Genomic DNA, 23,521 nt, shown 5'->3' with positions numbered 1-23,521 from the left:
ATTTTATCCCATTAATCAACTAAACCTGTGACTTCAAATTTTTTGCACTTTTTGTAATACAAATTTTTTTTGTGATCTGGTGTGTTTCTTGCATGGAGAAACTGACCTTTTCAAATATGAAATCCATTCTATGGTTAAAAATTCCACAAGAACTAACAAAAAATATATTTTCCGCCATTTATAGTCACTTATATGCGAAGGCTAACCAAAATATTAATTCTTATGATTTGAACTGAATACTTTTTTAGACTTAGACGAAAAGTGAATCATAATTAAATCGGTGTAGATATTCCAGGGACCTCAAATTTTCTGAATATATTACTTTTCACTATAATATTTATAAATATTGATTTGATTATAGTTCCATCTTCATCGCTCTCTAAAAATTTTACAATATATTCCAAAACACCTACTTTTTCAGACTATCAATAAAACGAACTAATTTTCTGGTCCTTCCCATGTACAGGACTAAAAATGCCGAAAATGCGTATTTCTTCACAACTGATCTTGCGGAGTTTCTACGATAAATGTATTTCGTATGTGGAAATATTAGACACTTTTTGGAAAAAGAAAACAAAAAATCAAGTCAATTTTTATTTATTTTCCAACGACAAGAAGTGCTAAAAATATAAGAGATGAGGTTCAATTGAAAAATGGGTTAAAACTGATTAACGTGTCTCTCGTTTGAAAGCTTAAAGATTATAAGATTTCAATATTTTAGTGCGTACGCTTCGTCGTACACTGAGAGAAATTTTTAATTCCGGTTACCGCTCAATCCTTAACTATTTTCAGTTTTTACCACATTCGAAAAATATATTTTTAGGTACAAAATGAAAATTAGTTTTCCAGCTGTTACCGGAAAGTCTAGTATCCGTTACTATTCTTTCTCATTACGATCACTGTTGCTATATTTTCTTGTAACTGTTGCGAAAATTTAATGCTTGTGCAACAATAAATTGACGTTAAAGCCTTATTTAACTAAAAAAGTAGAGTAAACCTCACAAACTGATTTTGTATAGTTACGCATACCTCATTTTTCGTAATCCCAACGAGATTCAAAAATATTTTTTAACGATACCTGTTTTACTGAATTTTTCTAGTTACCATAACAAATGAAATTTTTCTTAGCGTATCCAAGCTGAAGCCAGATTGAAATTTCTACTCTAAAAAAACTGGCCAAACGTTCCCCATGCTCGTCTCACGTGTACAGAGCTACTCTTGTCATCTGCGACAAAACTTCACCCATTCCTTCTCCGTTGAGGCAAACTTTCAGCCGGTGCATTAATACTGGCGATAGGTATATATAATCCCCTTTGTTTAAAGTTATTGATCTCACGAGATTTAACGGCTCAAATAACCGCGTGCGTAATCCTAACCATACGGGTTTTGGTACGACGAAGTTCACGAGCCAATTAATGCGCCCTTTGATCGGTTCGCGATATTTCCGAGGATCAACGCGAAATGCGTAAAAAAAGAACCGCTTCAATTTTCCATACATGATGAGGGTTGAATATGAAGAAATGTGCGATTTTCTACTCTGCAAAAATCGAGGGTTAAAATGAAGTTCCGGTGTCGATAACAGCTTTGAATGGTTTGAAGGTCGAAACTTTTAACAACTAAATCATGTCTTCGCTGCCATAAGTCAGAATAACCGAAAATAACTTTTGCAACGAAATTTCCTCTTTCGGTCATAAATATAAATTTTCCAAGGTCGAAATCCAAATCCACTTTAAAAGTTCGGGTTAAAAAGTTTCGTTTATGTTCAAAGTCGAATGCTATTAGGGCTCAGCTTGACGATACATATAAGCAACGTGGAGTTCTGCATATTTGAACTTTAAAATCCCGTTTTTCTTCTCGAATCAACCTCTTCCAAAAATGTTGGTTTCAGAACATTTTCATAGATATTTAACCCCTTATCATTAGGTATTTTAGTTATAACGTTTCAATTTCAGAGTTTAGTGTCTTTTGAATACTCACATAGACTTTTCGGCAATCGATTCTCATCATAGTCGGTATCCTTGAAATAAAAAATGTTGAAACAATCTAAACTTGGCGTTAAAAAACTTTGTACTTTGTCATAGAAGCTGAAATCTTCGGAGTAACTGATTCCTTTCGAATCCACGGTATTTGTTCGCCAGTTTTTGTTTACCTGCAATAACCACAAGCCGGTAACTCTTGTTATTTCTGTTTAATAAATCACACACGAGAGAGTATTTATTTATAGTTGGATAATATTACTGTAGTTTCCGCACAGCTGATATTAGTCGATACGAAATTCTTTCCGTTTCTCGTGTAAAAGGCAGTTGAGCGTTCGGAAAACAGAGCTGCTGTTTGTTATTCCGCTAGAAATTCTGCTATGTGGTAAAAGTTAGAACAAGGTACTCGCGCTATTTGGTAACGGCTTTCACCCTAAAATATTTTTCAAAGTTCAAATGCAAAAAAATTTCACAATCTTCGATACCAAAACAAAACAAAATGTTCATTTTCAATGCCGCATATGACGAATACCTACAATTTTTAACTCGTGTCGGTCTCTACAAAAAAAAAATCGCTCCCAGCGATTCGTCGAGTTTTACTCGATGATTTCATAACATTAAAATTTTGGGTGCTGGTTTATTCTTCAAAAATTACGGAAACAACTGACTGGCGTCCGGGTTCGTTCGAAATTACTGATTTTCATTTGAGACTCGACTTACTTCCAAACGAAATGAATCCTGTATTCGTATTCCAGTTTTCACTGGTTTTTCATACTTCTCCTTCTTTTCCTCAATTCCTGGTTATTATTATAGTAAATTTAACGTAATACCCGCTCCCCTTACATTTACATATTATTGGATTATTCCGCGTCGAGCACGAAGGTCGAGCTACGCAACAAATCCACATATTTCCACAATTCTTTCTTATTTTCTCCTCACGTTCTCGCCTTTCTTTTTGCACCCCGCAGAGGGTCGGGTGAAGAAATGCCAACCTGCCTTGGAAATCCAAAGATTTCGCTATGCGCGTGCCAGTCGCTTGTCTCCTCATTCCGAATGCCGAAATAAGATACTATCTCAGGCACGAGTTACAAATTATATCATCGACAAATGAAGAAAGAAATCCAAGTTCCCTCAATTCAGACGGTCTAACTATTCCCTATAAAACGAACCCCGTATCTACACACAATAAGTAAATCGATCACGATAAATCTCGAATCATATATTACCCATTGTTCCCCGAAACTTGTCAAACTTCCTTCTTTTTCGCTTATAATACCACTGCCACGCGAAGCACGTCGAATTCAATAGTTAAAAAATTCATGCACGTTCAGCATGAAATAATAATTATACCAAGACATGATAATACGGGGTAATAGTCCGTTCTACCGACGAATTAGACCCATAGTAAGAAGAAACTAAACCAAAAAAAAAAAAAAAAAAAAAACTTTCGTTTTAGCGGAATAGCTTTCGAAGAAAAGTTCGAGCTATAAAGCATCCCTTACATAGATAAACGTAATGTGTTCACAACCACCATCGCGCACTTGCCCCCGTATACAAAATACGGGGATACGAACACATCCACATTTCTTTTACCGAGAAGTATAATATCTATGTGAAAACCTCGGTTATATTGCGTCGGTAAGGGAGAATACACGCGAATATAAACTTAGGTCAATGCGAATGGTTATGTAGCCGAGTCACCGCGTGCGTGAGAGATACGAGGGCTGTGTGACACTGACTTTCACTCCCTACCTCCTTGCCTCTCTTTTTCTCTCTCTCTCTCCTTGCACAAATGTTTATTTAAACTGAAACAAGAAATACCGTTCTAATCTAATTTAATCCCCCCTAGTCAATATTTCGCTAGTATTCGTCTAAAAGTACCAACTGTATATTCGGGTGGTTCTTAAAAAGCTAATTTTTGAATTTTGACTGTCTTCCCACCGAATTGCCTCCAAATAATTCAAAACTAATTCCCCAATTTGAAATTTGTTTTTTATCTCGACTCTAACCCGTGCCGCCAGAGGATTTATTTCCCTGTTTAACCCTTTTCAAGGAAACAGTAATTCTCCGAAACAGATTTTGATGAGATTTAATAGAGGCGGGCTTCTTGGATCGCTGATTACGAATCTAGTTTTGAAATTTGGAAATTCAAAATGGTCGCTCCAATGTGACCGTCAAACATCCCAAAAGTCACTTGGTATTGCTACATTGGATCCGCTATTTTGAATTACGAAATTTCGAGGCCGGATTCGTAATCAGACATCTCGGAAACCTATCAAATTTCTTCTAAATCCGTTAGGTAGATTTACTGATCTTTTAGAAAGGGTTAAATGGCAAAGTCAACCCTCTGGCGGCACGGGTTAGAGTTGAGATGAAAAATTGAAAAAATTAGGACATTATTTTTGAATTATTTCGAGCCGATTTGGGGGGTGAGTAAAGTCGAAATAAAAAAAATTAACTTTTTGAGGACCACCATATTGTACATGGGAATTCATTATTCATGAGTTATAAACAAAAATATTACATAATCGCACGGCCTCACTGGCATCAATCCTACGATGATATTGTAAGCCATGAAGCATCCCGCATCGGTACACGAACGGAAAGAATTTTAATCAACGAGTAATTGCATTGCGAGTTATATAATATGCACGATACTTGCCCTCTTATTTTATTTCATATCATCGTGCCTACAAAATGTGGTAAAAAAGTCACGTGTTTCATGTGACCTGAATTCATTTAACTATGTGCTATTTTAATCAAACGAGGTGCATAGCGTTCGAGATTTATCCTCATCTAGTTGAAAGAGGGTAGACGAACAAATTTGAATGAAAAAAAAAGTATATTAATTTGCACTACTATTAAATCGATCCAGTCTTTATGGGGGTTTCCCAGAACAGTAAAAAATTATCATTTTTGGAATGGAATAAAACAGAATGTATTCGAGAGCCAAAGTTTCCGCTTTGAGACCGAAAGAAAAAGTCACAGCAAAAAGCCAAATTTCAATTTATCAAAGATCCGTTTGATAGAAGGTTAGAAGATATATTGACGATTCCAAAGTCTTGGTTTTTGTATTTTGGATATTCCGTTCACTTACAAACGTGGTTACCGTTTTGCCGATCGGTTGCCGCAAAGCTCCGCTTAAACAGACATACAGGAGTCGATTTTTGAGACGACTTGAAAAACTTTTTTTGTATTTTACAACGAAAATCCGCAGCTTTCAAATGGATTTTGGTTCACTTCATTTCTACCGCAGCTATGGATCAGTCAAATGTGACGCAAATGCAGAAGAAAAATTTTTTGAGAAAATCTTCCGCTGTAACATCGGCAATAATATGGAAAGCTCTGCCTCTTGAATTCCTGTATTGCTTTTAATCAAAATTCAACCATCATTCAACCCTTTAAAGACCGGACCACAAGATCTCGTACGAAAATGATATTTCGAAGTTGGTTTCACGTTCATTTTCAAGGCGTTCCTAGGCGCGAAATTAGAATACTGACGGTACAAGTAGCTACACCGATAGAACTTAACTGTTACTATCTAAACATTTCTGAATAGCGTTTGGAGTTCGTGGATCACCAGTGACTCGTTACACTGAGAAAAATTTCATTTCTTATAGTAACTAGAAAAATTCAGTAAAACAGGTATCGTTGAAAAAAACTCTTCGAATATTGTTGGAATTACGTAAAACGAGGTACGCGTAACTATTTTGCGCTATTTTCGATCCATTTTTGGTAATTGCAACGCAAAATCAGTTTGTGAGGTTTACTCTACTTTTTCAGTTAAACAAGGCTTTAACGTCAATTTATTGTTGCACAAGCATTAAATTTTCGCAACAGTTACAAGAAAATATAGCAACAGTGATCGTAATGATGAAGAATAGTAACGGATACCAGACTTTCCGGTAACAGCTAGAAAACTAATTTTCATTTTCTACCTAGAACTATATTTTTCGATTCTGGTAAAAAATGAAAATAGTCGAAAGACTGAGCGGCAATCGGAACTAAAAAATCTTCTCAGTGTAATCTCTAAAGGCTTGTTAACAAGCCCTCAGTAGAGTAACAAGCATACGATAAAATCATTATGAAAACGTTATCTTTGCGGTACAACTCGAGTTGTAATTATAATTAGTTTAGGCAAAGAACTTGGAATTATATATGTCGTAAGTATTTGTCTATAATTCATTATCCTGTGTGTGAACCTGCGATCTAATACCGACACAACGAATACAGTCCTATTGTACAATAAATTTATATCTATCTATGTATCTACCGATCTAATCTGATGAAAGGACCTACGCCCTTGGATAAAATTATACGTATACGACTTAGGCCTGTAAACGAACCCACGTATACGTACGCAGATACGTTATACGTTTCGAGTTCCGCTGGCTGATCGCTCCGATATTAACGCCAGGAATAATTGTCATGCAGGATAACACGCACAGTGTTCTACCCGAACTCGCATTAACTATACGTCAAATGTTCGCCGCTTGGTGTATTTATTCTTTTTTTTTCTTCATTTATATATACATACAATGTGTTTTATCAAGTGAAACCAGAATTTTTTAAACTAACATATCGTTCTTTTTGCCATGCTTAATCACCAGATTTGGCAAATTCAACTTTCTTTCTTCATACGTGTATGCACTGCTGCCAATTTATAAAACTACATGTGTATATTATTTAATTTTCCTGTTTTATTTTCTTTCTACTACGAGGACTGGCATGCGTTTTATTTCATGTGCACGATATTTCACAGTGACATAGAAATGATTCGATATAACTTTTGGCATGTTTCGTTAGAAGTTAGCGCCTCTCGTACCGGAAAGATCGATAAAAATTATCAGCTCACTTGCGGATTTGCTAATCTAGTAGTAAAACTAAAAGTAAAACGTATTGGCTTTGGTCTAAAATTGATAGAAAATTTTATACAAATCACTATGATGCAAATAAAATACTGCAATAAGGAAGAGTTTCATAAGAAATAAAAGAAACACGTTATGAAGAAATACAAATTTGAACGCCATAAGATTTGGACCATACTGGACGGTAATTACACTAATTGGATTGCTTAGTGTGGTGATGAAAAGTACCACATAAAATACTATCCCTACGGCTTATTTATTCGTCATATGATGTGATGATCTAATTTAAAACCCATATATAACTGTAAATCACCTATAGAATATAAGAAAATCATTGAACATTAACAGAAATAACACGATGAGACAGAAATCAATGAACATCAATTGAAATCACGCACACTTGATATCCAAACAAATGTACAACAATGACGCAAACGCTATTAACCAGTAGATGTCGACACCGAATCATAATTTTTGTCGCGCCCGCGTTGTAAGACGTCGTATATTTGGCACTGGGCTGAAACTGAAAGCTCATGAAATTTCACCCATTAAGCTTACGCCCAGAGCCAACACAGCGCCAGATACAACTTACCCCTTCGTTCATGCCTCTGGTACACGCATACAATCCCCCCCCCTATAAGGGTACCTACTGCCTAGAGATGAAGGCCGCTTAACACCTGTGCTCAAGCACGCCAAGGCGCCGGCCCACCACCCTCCCTTCGAGCCATTAGCCCCTGCATCCCCCCCTCGTACCTCAGGGACTGACTTATGACGGTGCCGCAGAGGCTCGAGTGAGTTACCCCGTCGATGGTAATCTACGGGGGCGGTATAGGTTACCTGGGGTGGTTGCCGAGGCTAGATCCCGTCTTCGTATACCAACCCAAACGCGGCAACACCCCGACGTGGAACCTCCCCGACGATGCTTCCCGTCTTATCTTGGGGGGCGCAACCTACCCGCACCTCGGCCTCGTGGAGAGGGAGAAAAATGTCGGTGCACTTATCAGCTACCCTGTCTTCAAACCTGTTCGACGAGATACCGAACAACTATATCTACAGGCGCACGAAGGCGGAGTAACGCTGGCAGTCGGCCCTACCGATCGCGCGTCCTGTAATACCTTTGAGTTTCATTTCGCAAAGGACAAAGGGAAAGCTCGTTGGAACAAAGTTGATGGCGGGTGAACGATTAACTCTTTGACGGACGTCTGGCGACGCCCTTCCATTGAAGTCTCCCTCATTTACATACCAACCCGTTGCAGATCGATTCGTAGAACACTTAAGGGGTCCACGAGCTTTTAATACTGCTTTTCTCAACTCTCCAGATTAAAATTCATATTTTTTCAATTTCACTAGATCATGGTCAGGGCGGCAATCAGTAATCCTCGATGATAAATTCTCACATAATCGCAATATGATCATAGAAGAGGACTGCCATAAACGGGAGGTTTTCAAATAAACGCCGCAGTATGTTGAGCTGCCTACCACTTAGGGGAATAAATATCGGTATGGGTAGGTAGCGCGATTAAAGTCCTTGCGAATGAGCTGGAACTGCTCACTTTGTGCGGATTTGGCCAAGTTGTTGTTTCGCCGTTTATAACGTACGCTTAAGTGATCAGTGATCGCGTTCCGGAATCGCGATTATATGACTCGACTTGACTAAAGTGATGATGACTCGGTAGGTCTGTTTTACCGATTTTTATTCCCCTTAGGTCTGGGCAACCCCACATACTCCGACGTTTACTTGGAAACATGCTGTATTATGTTTTATTCTCATTACCAAGCTTGCGATTGAGTCGACAATCTTATTGGCACATCTTCGGGATAAGAACAGTGGCCCATCCAAATTACAGCCGAATCATTTCAGCGGTTCGACTGGAATCAACTCACGAGAAATCCGTGCTCACATACATTCACTTCTGAAAATGCTTAGCAAACTTTTTCTTGAGTGCTAAAACTTGCTTCCTAGATAATTGTAGGTTTTTTTTTCGATCCGATGTTTTATGCGTCGACAAATGAATAAGTTATAGTAAAGTAATAAGTAAGTAACTAAATGCGATAATCGAAATCAGGTACTAGTCTCAAACTCTGATTCCAATGAACCTAATGAACATTTTTTTACACAGTAGGAACATTCAGTGTAGGTACACGCATTTTTGTATTATTCAAACAAACCAAATACCAATTAATGATCAAAGTGGCAGCAAGATAGGACCAACGTGCAAAACGGTATATCTCGCAAACAGCTTCCGTAAATTGATTTATTACAAAAACTGAGCGACATTTCTAACAAAAACTCCCAGCTTCCGACAACGCCACTTCGCGTCTAAAACGTCAAATGTCGTGAGGTTCGTGAGCATATCCAATGATACTCAAGTACATATTTGGTTTGAAAATGATTCAAGTTTTTTACAATGTATATTAATTTGACAGTGTTTTTACGGATTCAAATTTCTAACATCTAATGGCAACCCTGAAAATTCAAACGTAAAGTTAAAAAAACTCATTTCTTAAAACTTATCGCTTTTTCATGTACCTAATACTTGAATTTTACTGTTCAGCTTTTTACTAGCGTTACGCTCTCTTCCCATACGGTGAAACATGTATGGTAAGAGGTTATAACTTTAAAATCCGTTTGGAAAATACAATAAATTCCTTCTTCGGAATACATTTTCTAAAAACAGAAACGTTGCAACGAGAGGATGAATTATACGAAAGAAGTTATAAAATGAACGGAACGGACAATGCATTCGATTCTCAACGAGTGAAAAAAAATCGTCCCCGTTTACGAATTTCTTCAAAGTCCCTAAAAAATTGTCATCCCGAGCTAATCTTACCTTTTTCCTGTGAAGTGGCTTGGCCTTATAGAGCATGAAATAAATTGTAACGAGGGTTCGGAAAGGTCGGCCGAAACGTCGATTGGTGACTTCTTTGATTTCGACCTAATCGCTAAGAGGAGACCCTTCGGTGTATCGTAGTGAACGTTTGCATGGTGAATGCTCATTGAAAAGGGTTCGGCAAAGGCTTCCGCGAAGAGTATTTCCGATCATGGCTCCCATTTTCCGCGCTCCCCGCAGTTGTCTCTTGGCCATATCCACAAGACGAACAGAGCCGCCTCCTCCGCATCCGTCTTTCGGATTCGTAAACATATTTTCCATTGGAATATTTGTGTTTTACTTACGAGAGAAACAGGAAAAACGAAGAGGGTGCCTCGAACGTGCATCTTGCTCGCGCCCTGCGTTCGCCTACGTAATATTAAATCTTCCAAGGCAGACATTTCAATATTCGTTCAGAAGTTTGCAAGAACGGCTGCTGTAGCATCCACGGGCAGGAATATAACTCAACTATCAGTTTTGCCTTTTTTCTGCTTTCCAGTTGTTGTTGTCACCTTGGTACGTACAATGATTCCTATCTCGGCCGCTATGTCGAACTTAGTTAGTTGAATATAAAAACATTTCCGCAATCTTTGAAAATATCTTCACAGCTCCGATATTGGGTTATAGTTTAATAATGCAGTTGGTCCGAAACGATTTTTCATCCTCCACAGAACACCGAACTTTGTTTATAATAATTCAGTCTGCAAAGACCGTTGAGGAGGTACCCTAGTCGATTTCAACGTTGTGGTATATATCTCCAACGATTGGAGTCCACAAATTTTAAATGTAAAAAAATCCTCAATAGCCGCATTCTATATGCAATTCTAAACAAAAACATTCGAATGCATTCTCATTTGAGGAAGAAATAAAGAAATGGCATGGATTCTACGAAATCGCAATAGTAAATTCGTAGAATTCATGCCATTTCTTTATTTCTTCCTCAATCGAAAATTCATTCGAGTATTTTTGTTCAGAATTGCGTATAGAATGGGGCCGTTAAGCCCTTTTTCGCGTTTCAGATACGTGGACTTCGATATTTCGAGATATACACGTCAACGTCGAAGTAAAGACATCGCAAGGTTGTTCCAATGGTACGAAAAAATCCTCATATACGTACGCATAGATAGAATTTCTTTTTGTAAAACGGATAGCTGCTCCTTGACGTTGACCGTTGCCTACTCGAAGGTGCGATATGCAAGCCCCTTGACAACGAACACCATTACAAATGATACGACACAGTGCCGGTATCGCAGGGCGGTACCAGCCAAGCACTCCATCACTGGGCGAACAAAGTCACTATCATTGCGGATCGGAATACGTTATGGTAGACGACCGGTATAATTTGCCGTGACTTGGTACTAATGTAATGACTCTTTTCTTCGCGAAACACAACCATTATATTCTAATTAGAGAAATAATTAAGTCGCAATTAGTAAGCTGCCGTTGTACGTCATAAATAATTAATGACGAAACACGCGAAGGGTCGCCCAGGGGGTGAGCGGCCGGGGGAGTCTGGTAACGGTGCTGGTTTAACCAAGATTATAATTATATACCCCCACCGTTGACAGATAGGAAAATATTGCGAGATAACAATATCTATGTATACAGCGTATGAACGCAGGCATCGAGCCGAAAAGAGGATATTTTTTGCTGCTTCGTCCCCCCGGGGATCGATATGAAACCTTGCGCGATTCTTATTTTTTAATTTATGTTTCACTTTTCCACGTCGCGGAGACGAGCCAAAGTAATTTAATCAACTCCATCCTCGGTATCCCCTCGAACGCTTGGTCCCTTGGTCGCTGCGATAAAACACGAAATTTCGAAGAGCGTTAATAACTCGACATTTCAACCTAATCCCATCATTAGCTCTTACTATGTATTTTTTTCCCCCCCTCTTGCTTTTTTCTTTATTCTTTTCCTCCGCTCTCTTTATCTTGACAGTTATTTCGATGAACGCTTGGCGGAGAACGCTATGAAGTATTTGACAAGAGAAAAAAAAAAAAAAAAGAAGTATAAAGAGAAGAAGACTCACCCTCATTTTCTGAAACGCGGTAATCTGTTTAAGCGCCTTACCACGCCATTCTACAACTTTTTTTTTTTTTTCTTTATCCCTTCTAACCCATCAACCCCAAGTTTTCGGTGTCGTTTGCTTTTTAATACTGCCGGTACAGGCTGACCCATTATTGTCTGATGAAATCCCTACTCAAATTCAGTCAGGTTTTCCTTTATTTATTTGAAAAACGTAATCACTTTTCGATCTCCACAGGAGTAGATCAATTCTTCAAAAGATTAATACCGAATCTTCACGAGCTCGGTAAAACCCCTGACAAGTTCTTACACGCTTCGTTATTTCCATACCCTAGTACCAATCAATGCAACAATAACTGTAGCGCAAACCTTAAATATTACATCCGTCTTGCAAGTATATTACGAAAAATTTATCTCTTCCGATTGTCACGGTTTCTTTTTCACTCATAGAATTACTATTATATAATAATGAGAATTAAGTTACAATTACAGTACACAAAATTTGTACCGAAGATGACCCGATTGGTGTAATGATAAAATTGCGAGAACGTTAAAGAAGAAAATAGGCAAAACTATTACTACTTTACCGGAGAATCCTGAAAAAAATATGTACCAGCTATAGCAAAGTCTTGTCACGAATAGCTGCCACCTAAATATTGTGACTTGATTTCAGGAGCTCTTCAGATCACTGGATCCCAAGTTGAGGATCAGGGGAAGTACGAATGCGTCGCAAACAATTCTGTGGGTACGGAATACTCCAAGTCTACTCTGCTCTACGTCAAAAGTAAGTTAGAAGACAGACTGACCCAGGGCTGCAGGGTGTATTTCATGCTTATACCGATATTCGTGCTTGATTAATTCACACCGTACATTTATCAATTATCCAGTTCGTCGTGTATCTCCCCAATTCTCCATACCTCCGCCTGCGGTGAACGACGTTGTTCTCGGCGCGTCTTTGAACATCACTTGTGTGGCTTTTGGCGCCCCGATGCCATACGTCAAATGGCGTAAAGATCCAGCCACGGATTTGACCCCCGAGGACAACCTGCCTATCGGGAAAAACGTACTCTACTTAACCGATATTCAAGAGAGCTCGAACTACACTTGCATTGCTGCCAGCGATCTGGGAATCATTGAAGCTGGAACTATGGTCAAAGTGCAATGTGAGTTAACAGAACTGCTGAGCTTTTGGAATAAGACGAGCTAATGCTTCAACGAAGCAAATTCATTTCAACTACTTTGAATGGCAACTAGTTTTCTTTTCCTGGGTCTAAACAAGAACCGATCCCACGTTCAGGAACATGCTTTTATAACCAGTTATTCTAAGTAGGTACCCTAATATTTCAACTGTGAATGTTTCCGACATGTCTTCAACTTTAAACGATAACTAGACTAATCTAAGAATGATTCGGCTTGGCCGCCATGATTTTGCTTTTTGAGAAGCTGGCAAGAAACAGTTACACCAATCCGCAACACTTGAGATGAATTTTTCATTTCTCGAGTATAATATAAATTTTGCGAATAACGTCTGTGGAATGTTTCTCATCTTATGCGTAGCTCTGCCAGTGCCACCGGAAAATATCCAAGTATCTGACATCACGGCAACGTCTGTTAAACTGACTTGGTCCTACAAGGGACCCGACGAGTTACAGTACTACGTAATCCAGCATAAACCCAAGCATGCCAACCAGGCTTATTCTGAGATTTCCGGAATCACAACCATGTACTATCACGTGCGAAGTCTCAGCCCCTACACAGAGTACGAGCTCATCGTCATTGCCGTCAATAACATCGGACGTGGTCCCCCCAGTGCGCCAGCGATTGTTACAACGGGTGAAACAAGTCAGTATTAACACGATGCTCTCTTATAACCAATTACCATTCTTCGATCAAAGCTCGTTTCAGCAGTAAGAATTAACAAGAGAACAAACGGTAAGAAGGCGGGTGGATTTTTTCACCGGAAGTAAATTCGGTATTTGAAAATCACTTTTCATTCATGTTGAATTTAGCTATTTTCACGTGAAATTTGCTTTAACTTTTTTAATTCGATGTATCCGGTTCGCAATTTCGCGGTCAGTTTCGTTTTCACCGAATGAAATACCTCAGACACGTCGTACGAAAGTATTTTTGCAATTTTGCAAACACGGAGACCTCGATTATTGTTTCATTCAACGTGAGAGTACTCCGTTACCTTTACGGGATTATAAACGGCTGAAGTGTACCTTGAGATGGAAAAAATCGATCCGTCTTACCGGTTAATGTTTTTTAAGGAGCTACACCAACGATCAAAGGCTCTAACTGCAGCTACCACTGCTGTAGTGCCTATAATCCGTGACCTATACGTTTATATTTACAGCGATAGCACAGCCGCAAAACAAAATTTGATGAGAGTCATGTTTATTTTACACCTGTTTGCATATGTGTATAGCGATTAGGGAATTGGCATGAGTAATAACGTTAATTATGTCATGTCGCACTGAATGCGATGAATTATCAATATACGTGTATACATCCAGGAAACGTCGGGGTGTATAAAGACTGTGTATTCGAACAAACGAATCGATATCCTGCTTGGCATCCATCCGTCAGTTATTCAAGTGACTAAAAAACTTCACGTTGGCGTAATATTTTTGTTGGAAAATTGTTTAATGCTGCACTCTTTATTACCGTATAACATAACTTTATTGTTACTTTCGTCAGTAGCAGATGTGATTAACGCGCATAATTCACGATCGCGGCTCAAAGCATATTCGCCTTGAACGATAATAATCATCGTATCATAACGCGGTCCGTCGTCAATTTTCACATCTCGGATTCTGTGTCATCGTTAAAAAATATTGCGGACGGTCGGAAATTTGAGAAATAATATTTTTCTAAAGTAAATTGTTTGAAATTTAGTTTTTGCACCTAGCTAGATTTTTGCACCAACATGATGAAATGTTTTTGTAATATTTTTTGAGGGTACTTTGACATTTTTTCATGCTGTCCATGGTCTCGAACCGCTCGCTTGGCCTTGGACACTTTGATCCATGTAAGTCTGAAAGAATTTTCACTATCCCTCATCTCCTGGTCACCTATTCGTCGCACTTTGCTGTATTTTTAAAAACTTGTTTTTGAAGTTGGCTTTTTTCCATTACAAAACTCGTCAAACTCTTCACTTTTCTGTCAGTAACGGAATGAGAATACTTAAGGAAAAAGAAAGGAACGCTGCATAGCAACGTTCGTGTACAATATTTTGGACTTTTCTCAATTCTTAACACTTTGATGTTTTTGCAATCACAATCTACCGATAATAAGTATGTGTGTTCACTGTTTATGTGTGTAAGCAAACCCGTTGAAAATCTCTACACTTCCAAAAACCACCTCATAATTCTTGAAAAAAAAAAAAAATATTAATAAATCATTGAACTGGTAGTAATCGATAATATTTTTGCATTTGCCATTGCCGTAGCGGAATCGACATATGGAGGTGCCAGTAAGTAACTATGTACTAAGTGTGTCAGTAGAAAAACGTAAAAAAAAACATGTTTTATTGCTCGAAATGTGTGTTTTTTTTTTTTTTTTTTTAATGTTTCATCTAGGACTGTTCTTGTGATCTTTAACAGTAACAGTTTGTAATATGATGTATACGACGTCTATTTACTTTTTATAATCCTTTATAGAAATCTCGGCTCGATTATACAAACTATCACAAAGCACGCGTTACCATTTTGTGTTTTGTTTCTCACTTTTGTGCAATTACTAACCGGAGCATAGTCGTTGATATTTTTTAATTCGTATGATTCCACCATACTGTATCATCTAGAGTAAAATAACACGTCAAATTCATGGTGTTTCCAGAACCGGGAACCGCACCCCGCAACGTTCAGGTTCGGCCGCTGAGCTCGAGCACGATGGTCATTCAATGGGATGAGCCAGAGACACCCAACGGTCAAGTAACGGTTAGTCTTTTTCATTAAAAAATCGTTTCAAATCACACACAAGTACCTCTCTCAAATAGTTTAATAATCGTTACACACTAAAAGAAACAAAAAAAATTATTGAATTTCAATGTCACAAGCCCAACCAAAGTGAACATAGTTAATACATGATAAGCTATCCTGAAAATGCTTGAAAAATTTGATTATCTCTAGAGGGTTACCATTCCCAAAGTCATCTGTACACTGTAAAAAAAATTTTTGTGAAGTTAATTAAAACCACATGAAATTGCGTAAAGTCTTAGAGTAGGTTGGAGTCACGTTAAGTCACGTGAAATTTTCTGAAGTCATGTAAAGCCAGCTGAAGACACGGAATCCTGAAGGTCCGAAATCAGTGTACACCCAACTTCAGAAGTGGTTACCCTCTCCGCTTATCTTCATTTATCTTTTTCCTGCATCCGTTAGCTTCCATTTTGTCTAGAGTTCGTTGTAATAGGAAACTATTGTCGATCCATCGATTCAAACGAGACAATATTTTCTATTCGTGATGTAAAATCCGTGGAGAACAATGTGACAAACACGGTGTCTAGTAACCGAGCGATTTCCTTATACCGATCAGGGGTACAAAGTCTACTACACGACGGATTCGAACCAGCAAATGGCATCCTGGCTCTCCCAAATGGTAGACAACAACCAGTTGACTACTATTTCTGACCTCACTCCGCACACCATCTATACGATCAGGGTTCAGGCACTGACTAGCGTCGGTCCAGGACCTCTGAGCACTCCGGTTCAGGTGAAAACACAACAAGGCGTGCCCAGTCAGCCAAACATGCTGCGAGCGACTGAAATTGGGGAGACCAGCGTAACGCTCCAATGGAGTAAACCGGCTCATAGCGGAGAAAACATTCTTAGCTATGAGCTTTACTGGAACGATACTTACGCAAAGGTATGTTGAGGGGTCGCAGTTGGCGATGCTCGGTAGATTTCTCATTTTCTCCAATCTTGCGAATTACCGTATCTTATAATTACTGCAACTTATTCATGGTGATTTCCCGGCGCCTAGGAGAAGCACCATCGAAGAATACCGATCGGTGAAACTTATGTACTGACCGGGTTGTACCCGAATACTCTCTACTACGTTTGGCTGGCAGCTAGAAGCCAGAGAGGTGAAGGTGCCACGACTAGCCCTTATCCTGTTCGCACCAAACAGTACGGTAAGCCCTAAAACCAACGAAACATGCTGCGAGGAATGCCGGATCAGCTTACCGGCCCCGTTACTCGTCAAAATATAACGACAATTCCACGACAAGGTTTTATTTTGATGAGGAACTGGGCATTGTAAGTGGCACAACAGGTAGGAGGTACTTAGCACCCGCTAGATGCTCCCGCAAGTAGCTTAAGCTACGAATTATGTCATAGCTACCAATTGAAATATGAGAGTTAAAAAGGAATTGTTTTCTTAAAGAGGACAAGGAGAAAAACGAAAAAAAGAGAAAAAAAAATGAGAACAAAAAACATCAGTGTGGGAGAGTGAGAATGACTGCATGTGTTGCAAAAACGTTTTTGGATGCCATTTTATATATATATACGTATATACATATATATAAATTGCACTTATGCACTGCATTGATATATGTGTGCATTTTGGGCACCTTTTTATTATAAATAAATTTATAATTTAGGTTCGTTATCTTGGTTTTTCGTTTAAAAATGATGACTGAATAATCGTTATTCACCATTAGGCAACTTCTAATCGACATATTCTTCAAAGTGTTCAAGGATTTTCATTTATTCATTCTCCTTAGTATTAACTTTCAAATTTTATTAACCTTTGGTAGCCACTGTTGATTCTTGGATAAAGAGTAATTGTCACAGGTTTTCGAAAGGCAAGTCAGTATTTACCGCAATAATAGTCATTAATCATCTGCATGGGGCAACACTTGCTTTACATACATGCATTTTCAAGTCTACCACAAGTTACTGGTTCAAAAGACTCCTATTCACGACATAACTAGTGAAATAAATCGGTTTTTGTCCTGAAAAATATACTTCCATTATGGGGATATTGCGACAGATTTGTCATTTTGAATTCAAGAATTTTAAACTATCTTATTTCCAATCACCGACTCTAAATTCGCCAAAATATCTTCTTGTCAAAAGCACACTTCCTCATCCTGAAACTTTTGAGTATTTTCAATATTATCTTTACAATGTGACATCTCGTATATTGTACTGTCCTACACGTCGTACATACAACTTTATCTGAGCGCGAAGTACTCTCTTCATTTGTTCATGCTTAAAGTACACAGTCAAATGCAATATCGAAACATTTGACAAATTTTTCAAATTTTGACACGGTTTAAGTAACCTGGTTTTTCATCCAGAAAAACCTGCATGTTAAACATGTTGCAAATCCGTAAAAAAAAATACCTCAGAATGATTTTTCTACTCAATGTCAAATCCCCTTGTTTAACTGCACCGTCTTTTTGAAATCAGGGAATGGATTTATCACAATTTGATTGTATCTGAAATATACCGTAACCGCCCTGGCAGCATTCTGGGGTAAGTCCATCAGAAGTGACATCGGAATCTAGATTATTCGAAACCTTGCATAGGTCTGTTGTCAGGTGGTAAAAAGTCACCGTCAGGGAAGATTTTTTCTATCGACTCTGTAGATAAACATCCCCCAGAGTCTTCTCAAGTCTTTCCAACTTGTGGTCAGACGTCTTTTGGACTAGAATACTATCATGCCGGTTTCACGAGGTCTACATTACGTACCACTAACTCGGAATCAAAAATGATCAGTGTCTACCATGCATCCCCGTTATCCCGATTTTGTTTTCCCTTAAAAATGAGTGTTGTACAGTCCCTGGCGCTCCGCCCCGCAATGTAACCGGACAAGCTGTCAGCCCGACAGCAATTTTGGTCTCTTGGGAACCCCCGCCAGCTGACAGGTCAAACGGAAGAATAGCCTACTACAAACTGTTCGCGGTGGAAAGTGGGAGATCCGACTCTGAGGCCTCCGTTATCAAACTCAACGCAACTAGCTTCGTTATGGACGAACTTAAAAAGTGGACTCAGTATCGGATTTGGGTTTTGGCTGGCACCAGTGTTGGTGACGGACCCCCTAGTTTTCCTACCACTGTCCGCACTCACGAAGATGGTATGTAACTGTAATCGTACGATTTTGTCTATGAAAAACACCCGCAAACATTGGTGTTCAACATATCTGTACTTCACTCAACGTACTTTGAAAACGTTGCGTTTGTTTCTTTCGGTATAATAATCACGATAATAAGTACCGACAGATTTACAGTCGAATCGGCCTCATATTTAAATACGTAATTGTGAAAATGATTACTTGAAAAACATTCCGCAGAAACGATTCGATCGATTCGAATGAAGTTAAGGAAATTTACCACGAAGTTTTGAAAATAATATACATAAAATCTGGTGCGTTAACTGCGTTATCACTAGCTTATACAATTCTCATTGTGTCCACAATTTTCCCTCGTCAGGTTTCGAAACGATCGAATGACTTACTCACAACCGGTCAATCGACTGACAATCGATTCGAATCAATGTTGGGTGATCACATCAATTAGGTATGACATAAAGCTTTCTAAATTTTTGTTGTATTCGTTTGACGAATCGACATATTGTTGACTTTTGGAAGATTAATAAATGCTTTATGCGAAAATACGCAGCTTTATTACTGACTAATAGTTTTTTCGATTTTTGCCTCCTTTTCAAACGAAGTGAAAAAATTTGAAACATTCCCGTGAAGATAACGAATGTAACGTTTTGTGCTGACCGAAATTGTTGAAATTCTAACGTTCGCATTTTTTATACTGGTTGCATACTAACCTACGGTTTGATATTTTGAATACCATACGTTACGGATGGCATAACTTGCAAAATCAATATAATAACCTCATGAAATCATCAATCATATGTATAAAACACCCAAAAATATAAAAGCCCGCCAAAAATGTCGATTTTTCCAAATTGCGCGTTTATGTGCGGGATACAATGATATGCCAAATACGAATTAATTATATTTTAAATTTCAGATTTCGCTCTCGCTCTTCAACCTCTTCCTACTCAATCGATCAACCACTCCTGGTTTATTTACGTCAGTTAATCCGTTGATACACTAAAATTTTTTTTTTCTTCACTGTTTCATTTTTCCATGTACGCCTCCATCGTATAACTATTATTCTTTAAGAAAGTATTTTTAACAAGTTCAAATTTTCCAAAACACTATTCGTTTTCAACTTTCTTTTGATTTTCTCTTATTTTTCTTATTTTCAGTTTTATTTTGGCCATATCGTAGTATATTTACACGTACACGTACGATGCAAATTATATTTTTCGCCACACTTTGTCGATCGTGGGCGTTTTACAATTTTTTCATATTTGGCGCCTCAATATTCATAATTGTGAAAAAAAAAAAAAAAACTGGCCGTATTTTTTGGCTGGCGGAATTTTATATTTTTGGAAAAAATTTTTGCACCAAAAGAATCATAATTTTTCTCCACCGATGGTGTTTTCCGCACTAGAATTTTTTTCCAGGTTTATTACGCAGCCACGGATTTTTTTGGATGCTGATAACAATTTTTTGAATTCAGCCGAAATAACATTTTGTTTTTGGTTCACATATGTATGTGTACATTGACAAAAAAAAAAAAAACAAAGAAAAACAATGAAAAAATTTTTTTACAGGGCCTAACATGTTTTTGTAGTATAATATGAATAACATCTTTTGTCGAATAATAATTCATCAATTTTTGTCTTTCCTTGAAGCTTTTGCAGGAGGATGACGCAGGTTTTGAACAGCTAGTTTTTAAGATTATATATCCATATAATGATATGTAAATCGATGTTTTTCTGGTGGTTAACGTGACTAATTGATATGGTTTTTTTTTTTTTTTTCATTCTCTGATTTAACTTAATTTATATTCTTTTTCAATCTTATTTCCACTTATCTCTATTGATTACTTTACATTATTTATTTATTAACTGTTAACTCACTCTTGCCACATGTAATGACGATAGAAATAGCTAACTGTCTCGAGTTATATGAAATATCTAGTTTTCTTTGTACAGAGAACTCAAAGTTCGAGTGGCGTACAACTCAATGACAGCGTGCTGAGAATAAATTTCAAATTTATATTACTAAACGCTTACATCTAGCACACGACACGCGAATGTGAAACAGACACACAAATAACGCACTTATAACTCTTTTCTGATATAACATATATATTACTGATATATATATATTATCTCAAATATATAAGACTGATATATTCTTTAGTTTAAATTTAGTTCTATTGTTTGCACATGTTAGAGCATGCCTTACTAATTTGTTTATCACATATCTCTCCTCATCCTGCAATTTCCAAAATTTTTACCTCAAATTTATCCGTCTACAAAATTTTCAACTCCCATCGACAAACTTACAAAGCAGAGTCTGCAAATTTTCTCATACACACGTATCACATGTTAATACGTTCAATATATTCCAATGAATGGCACGCCGATGCATGGGGAACTTTTTTTCAAACATCGAATGAACCACCTGCACCTTCTCACCTCCATTCATTATTTCAATACATAATCAAGTTTATAATTCGTTTTACACCATTAATACCTACATTTTCAATATTCATATCTTATTTCAAGCTTTCAACATACTAAATCATGTGAAGAATATTGTTCTTTCTGCTATACGCATCATTGAAAGATTTAGAAATCGGAATGTCGAATCTGTTTACAAAAGTTTTCATTTCCAGGATTCTGCAATTATTTTTCACAGTTATGCAATAATTATAACGCGTGACATGCCACGGCAACCGAAATCGTAGAGTTTTTCTCAGTCATTAACAAATGTCACCTAAATTTACATTGGCCAAATTAAATGTTTACCTAAGAATTGAATAAAGGCCTAAGAATTGATGTTTACTTTCGCTTATCGGAATTTCAAAAAGTACTTTACATGTCTTATTCGAAAAATTTGCTGCAGAAAATAGTGAGTAATTTCGGCAATGATAAAGCCGTTGTTAATTGATGCACCTCAATCTGAGACTCCAGATATTCCATGAAGATGTAGGATAAATATTTTTGCTCCGAGTTTTGTTAGGTGTGCCAAAAGTTTTAAGTGGGAACGGTTCCAGTTTTTCCTTGTTATTGTTTCCTCATGTTTCGTTTTATTTTTTTTTTTTTGCTTTTTGTTTTTTTTCCAAATCGCAAACTAGTCGAATACACGTAGAGTAATATTAACATACAGAATGAACATTGATTAACTGTAAATCCTTCAACCCTGTTATAATTTATAACAATTCGAACACACTTATTATTGATCTTTGTAGTAACAGAATTTCAAACATTTGCAGACTCGGCTTAGCAGGAAAATGGTTAAAAACTATAAGCACAGCTGAAAGCACCTGTATATTATTATTGGGAAAGCCTGTCTACACCTCTTAAACTCACAAAGATAATTGGTTCTACTTAATCATCGTGATTGTGTACTTGAGCGCACACTTGCAGCTGGGTTGCACTTTTATTGCACCATATTTAACTTTATACGCAGAGCACAAATCACGTCTATCACAATTGATGTAAAATCTAACGTACGCATAAGCGCACAATATCGTGCTAAGCACCAGCACAGTACTATAATATTATAAAAGCACCTATATAATACTACGCACCCCACTTTCAACTGTCATGCGAAATGTACTTGGCCTTTCGCAACGTTGCATAGATAAACTTCGTTGCCTATAGTTTATATTTTTACGTGAAACGAAAAGATATTGCTGGCTTGCCACGTTGCGAAAGGCAAAATGTGTGAATGGATGAGCGATTGTGGTTAAAATGATATTAAAAAGAAAGGAACCGACGATTCTAAAACAAAAAAGTCTAATTATTCGATGAAGATTGAAAAAAAAAAAATGTTTATTCTCATTAGACAGGTGATACAACGAAGCAAGTACTTTTATACATTTGAATACCAATACATTTACTCCAGTATCTGACCAAGTGAATATATAATATAATCATTTTTCTTCCGTTCTGCACAATTCGATGCCCAATTATTGAGTGATATAAAAAAAAAATGTTCATATTACACGAAAACTGAATAGCAACAGCGCTTTGTCAACAAATACACGCGAAGATTTTAGTTCTCAGTATGCAAACAGCCACTATAATAACGCCTGCGGCTTCAGTTTTGAATTCTCTTTTTTGTTTATATACTGTATGTGTTCTACAATTCGAAAATTGTTTATTGCAAACACCAATAATCAAAGCAGTATTCATTTTTGGTCTTGATTTTACCCGAATTTTGGTATGAGAAATTCCATAATATTTTAGGCTCGCTAGAATGCATTACACATTTTATATATTATATACGTATTGTTAATGTATCAATGAATTGTGAATTTTGCATGCCAACAGCAGATGATTTTCATAATGCTGATACCATGACTATTATCATCGTAATGAAGAAATTGAAATATTTTCTTTTCGTAAAGTTCTATACAAACGCTGATAAATTGAGTCAGAGTTTGCAACCGTGTAAGAAGCATGATTCAATTTTAATTCGCCAATTTCTAAATTAACGTACGTAGAACGCTGCAGGCTCGATAATAATAATTAATATGTATCATAAACTCGTGTACGTAAGCACAATGGTAATATTTTGCAGCAGTGAATAATATTACTGATATCACATCCGTGATAATCGGTTGTGAAATATTTTTTGAACGGATGATGAATGGGTGGGTTTGGATGAGAGAAAAGTACCTGAAGTACCTTTTTGACAAAAATCCTTTTTTATAAAAACAAAAAAAAAA

At 37.3% G+C, this 23,521-nt stretch overlaps 1 protein-coding gene across 12 annotated transcripts in view; it reads left to right on the top strand.

Moving 5' to 3' along the window:
* LOC124176581 (tyrosine-protein phosphatase Lar) overlaps positions 1-23,521 on the top strand; it is a 458,827-nt gene that overhangs the window by 422,208 nt on the left and 13,098 nt on the right. For 4 of the 12 annotated variants that reach the window (XM_046558053.1, XM_046558059.1, XM_046558054.1 and 1 more), the window contains 8 exons: positions 12,416-12,526; positions 12,630-12,905; positions 13,300-13,584; positions 15,194-15,217; positions 15,583-15,683; positions 16,279-16,608; positions 16,726-16,876; positions 18,529-18,825. In XM_046558053.1, coding sequence (XP_046414009.1) covers positions 12,416-12,526; positions 12,630-12,905; positions 13,300-13,584; positions 15,194-15,217; positions 15,583-15,683; positions 16,279-16,608; positions 16,726-16,876; positions 18,529-18,825 — 1,575 coding nt within the window. Of the gene's footprint in view, positions 1-12,415; positions 12,527-12,629; positions 12,906-13,299; positions 13,585-13,614; positions 14,774-15,193; positions 15,218-15,582; positions 15,684-16,278; positions 16,609-16,725; positions 16,877-18,528; positions 18,826-23,521 lie in introns of those variants that run through there. The other 8 variants (XM_046558062.1, XM_046558061.1, XM_046558060.1 and 5 more) reach the window with 5 other exon arrangements.

This window comes from Neodiprion fabricii, chromosome 2, assembly GCF_021155785.1.
Source record: "Neodiprion fabricii isolate iyNeoFabr1 chromosome 2, iyNeoFabr1.1, whole genome shotgun sequence".
Lineage (NCBI taxonomy): Eukaryota > Metazoa > Arthropoda > Insecta > Hymenoptera > Diprionidae > Neodiprion > Neodiprion fabricii.
This window is presented reverse-complemented; position numbering and strand designations above follow the sequence as displayed.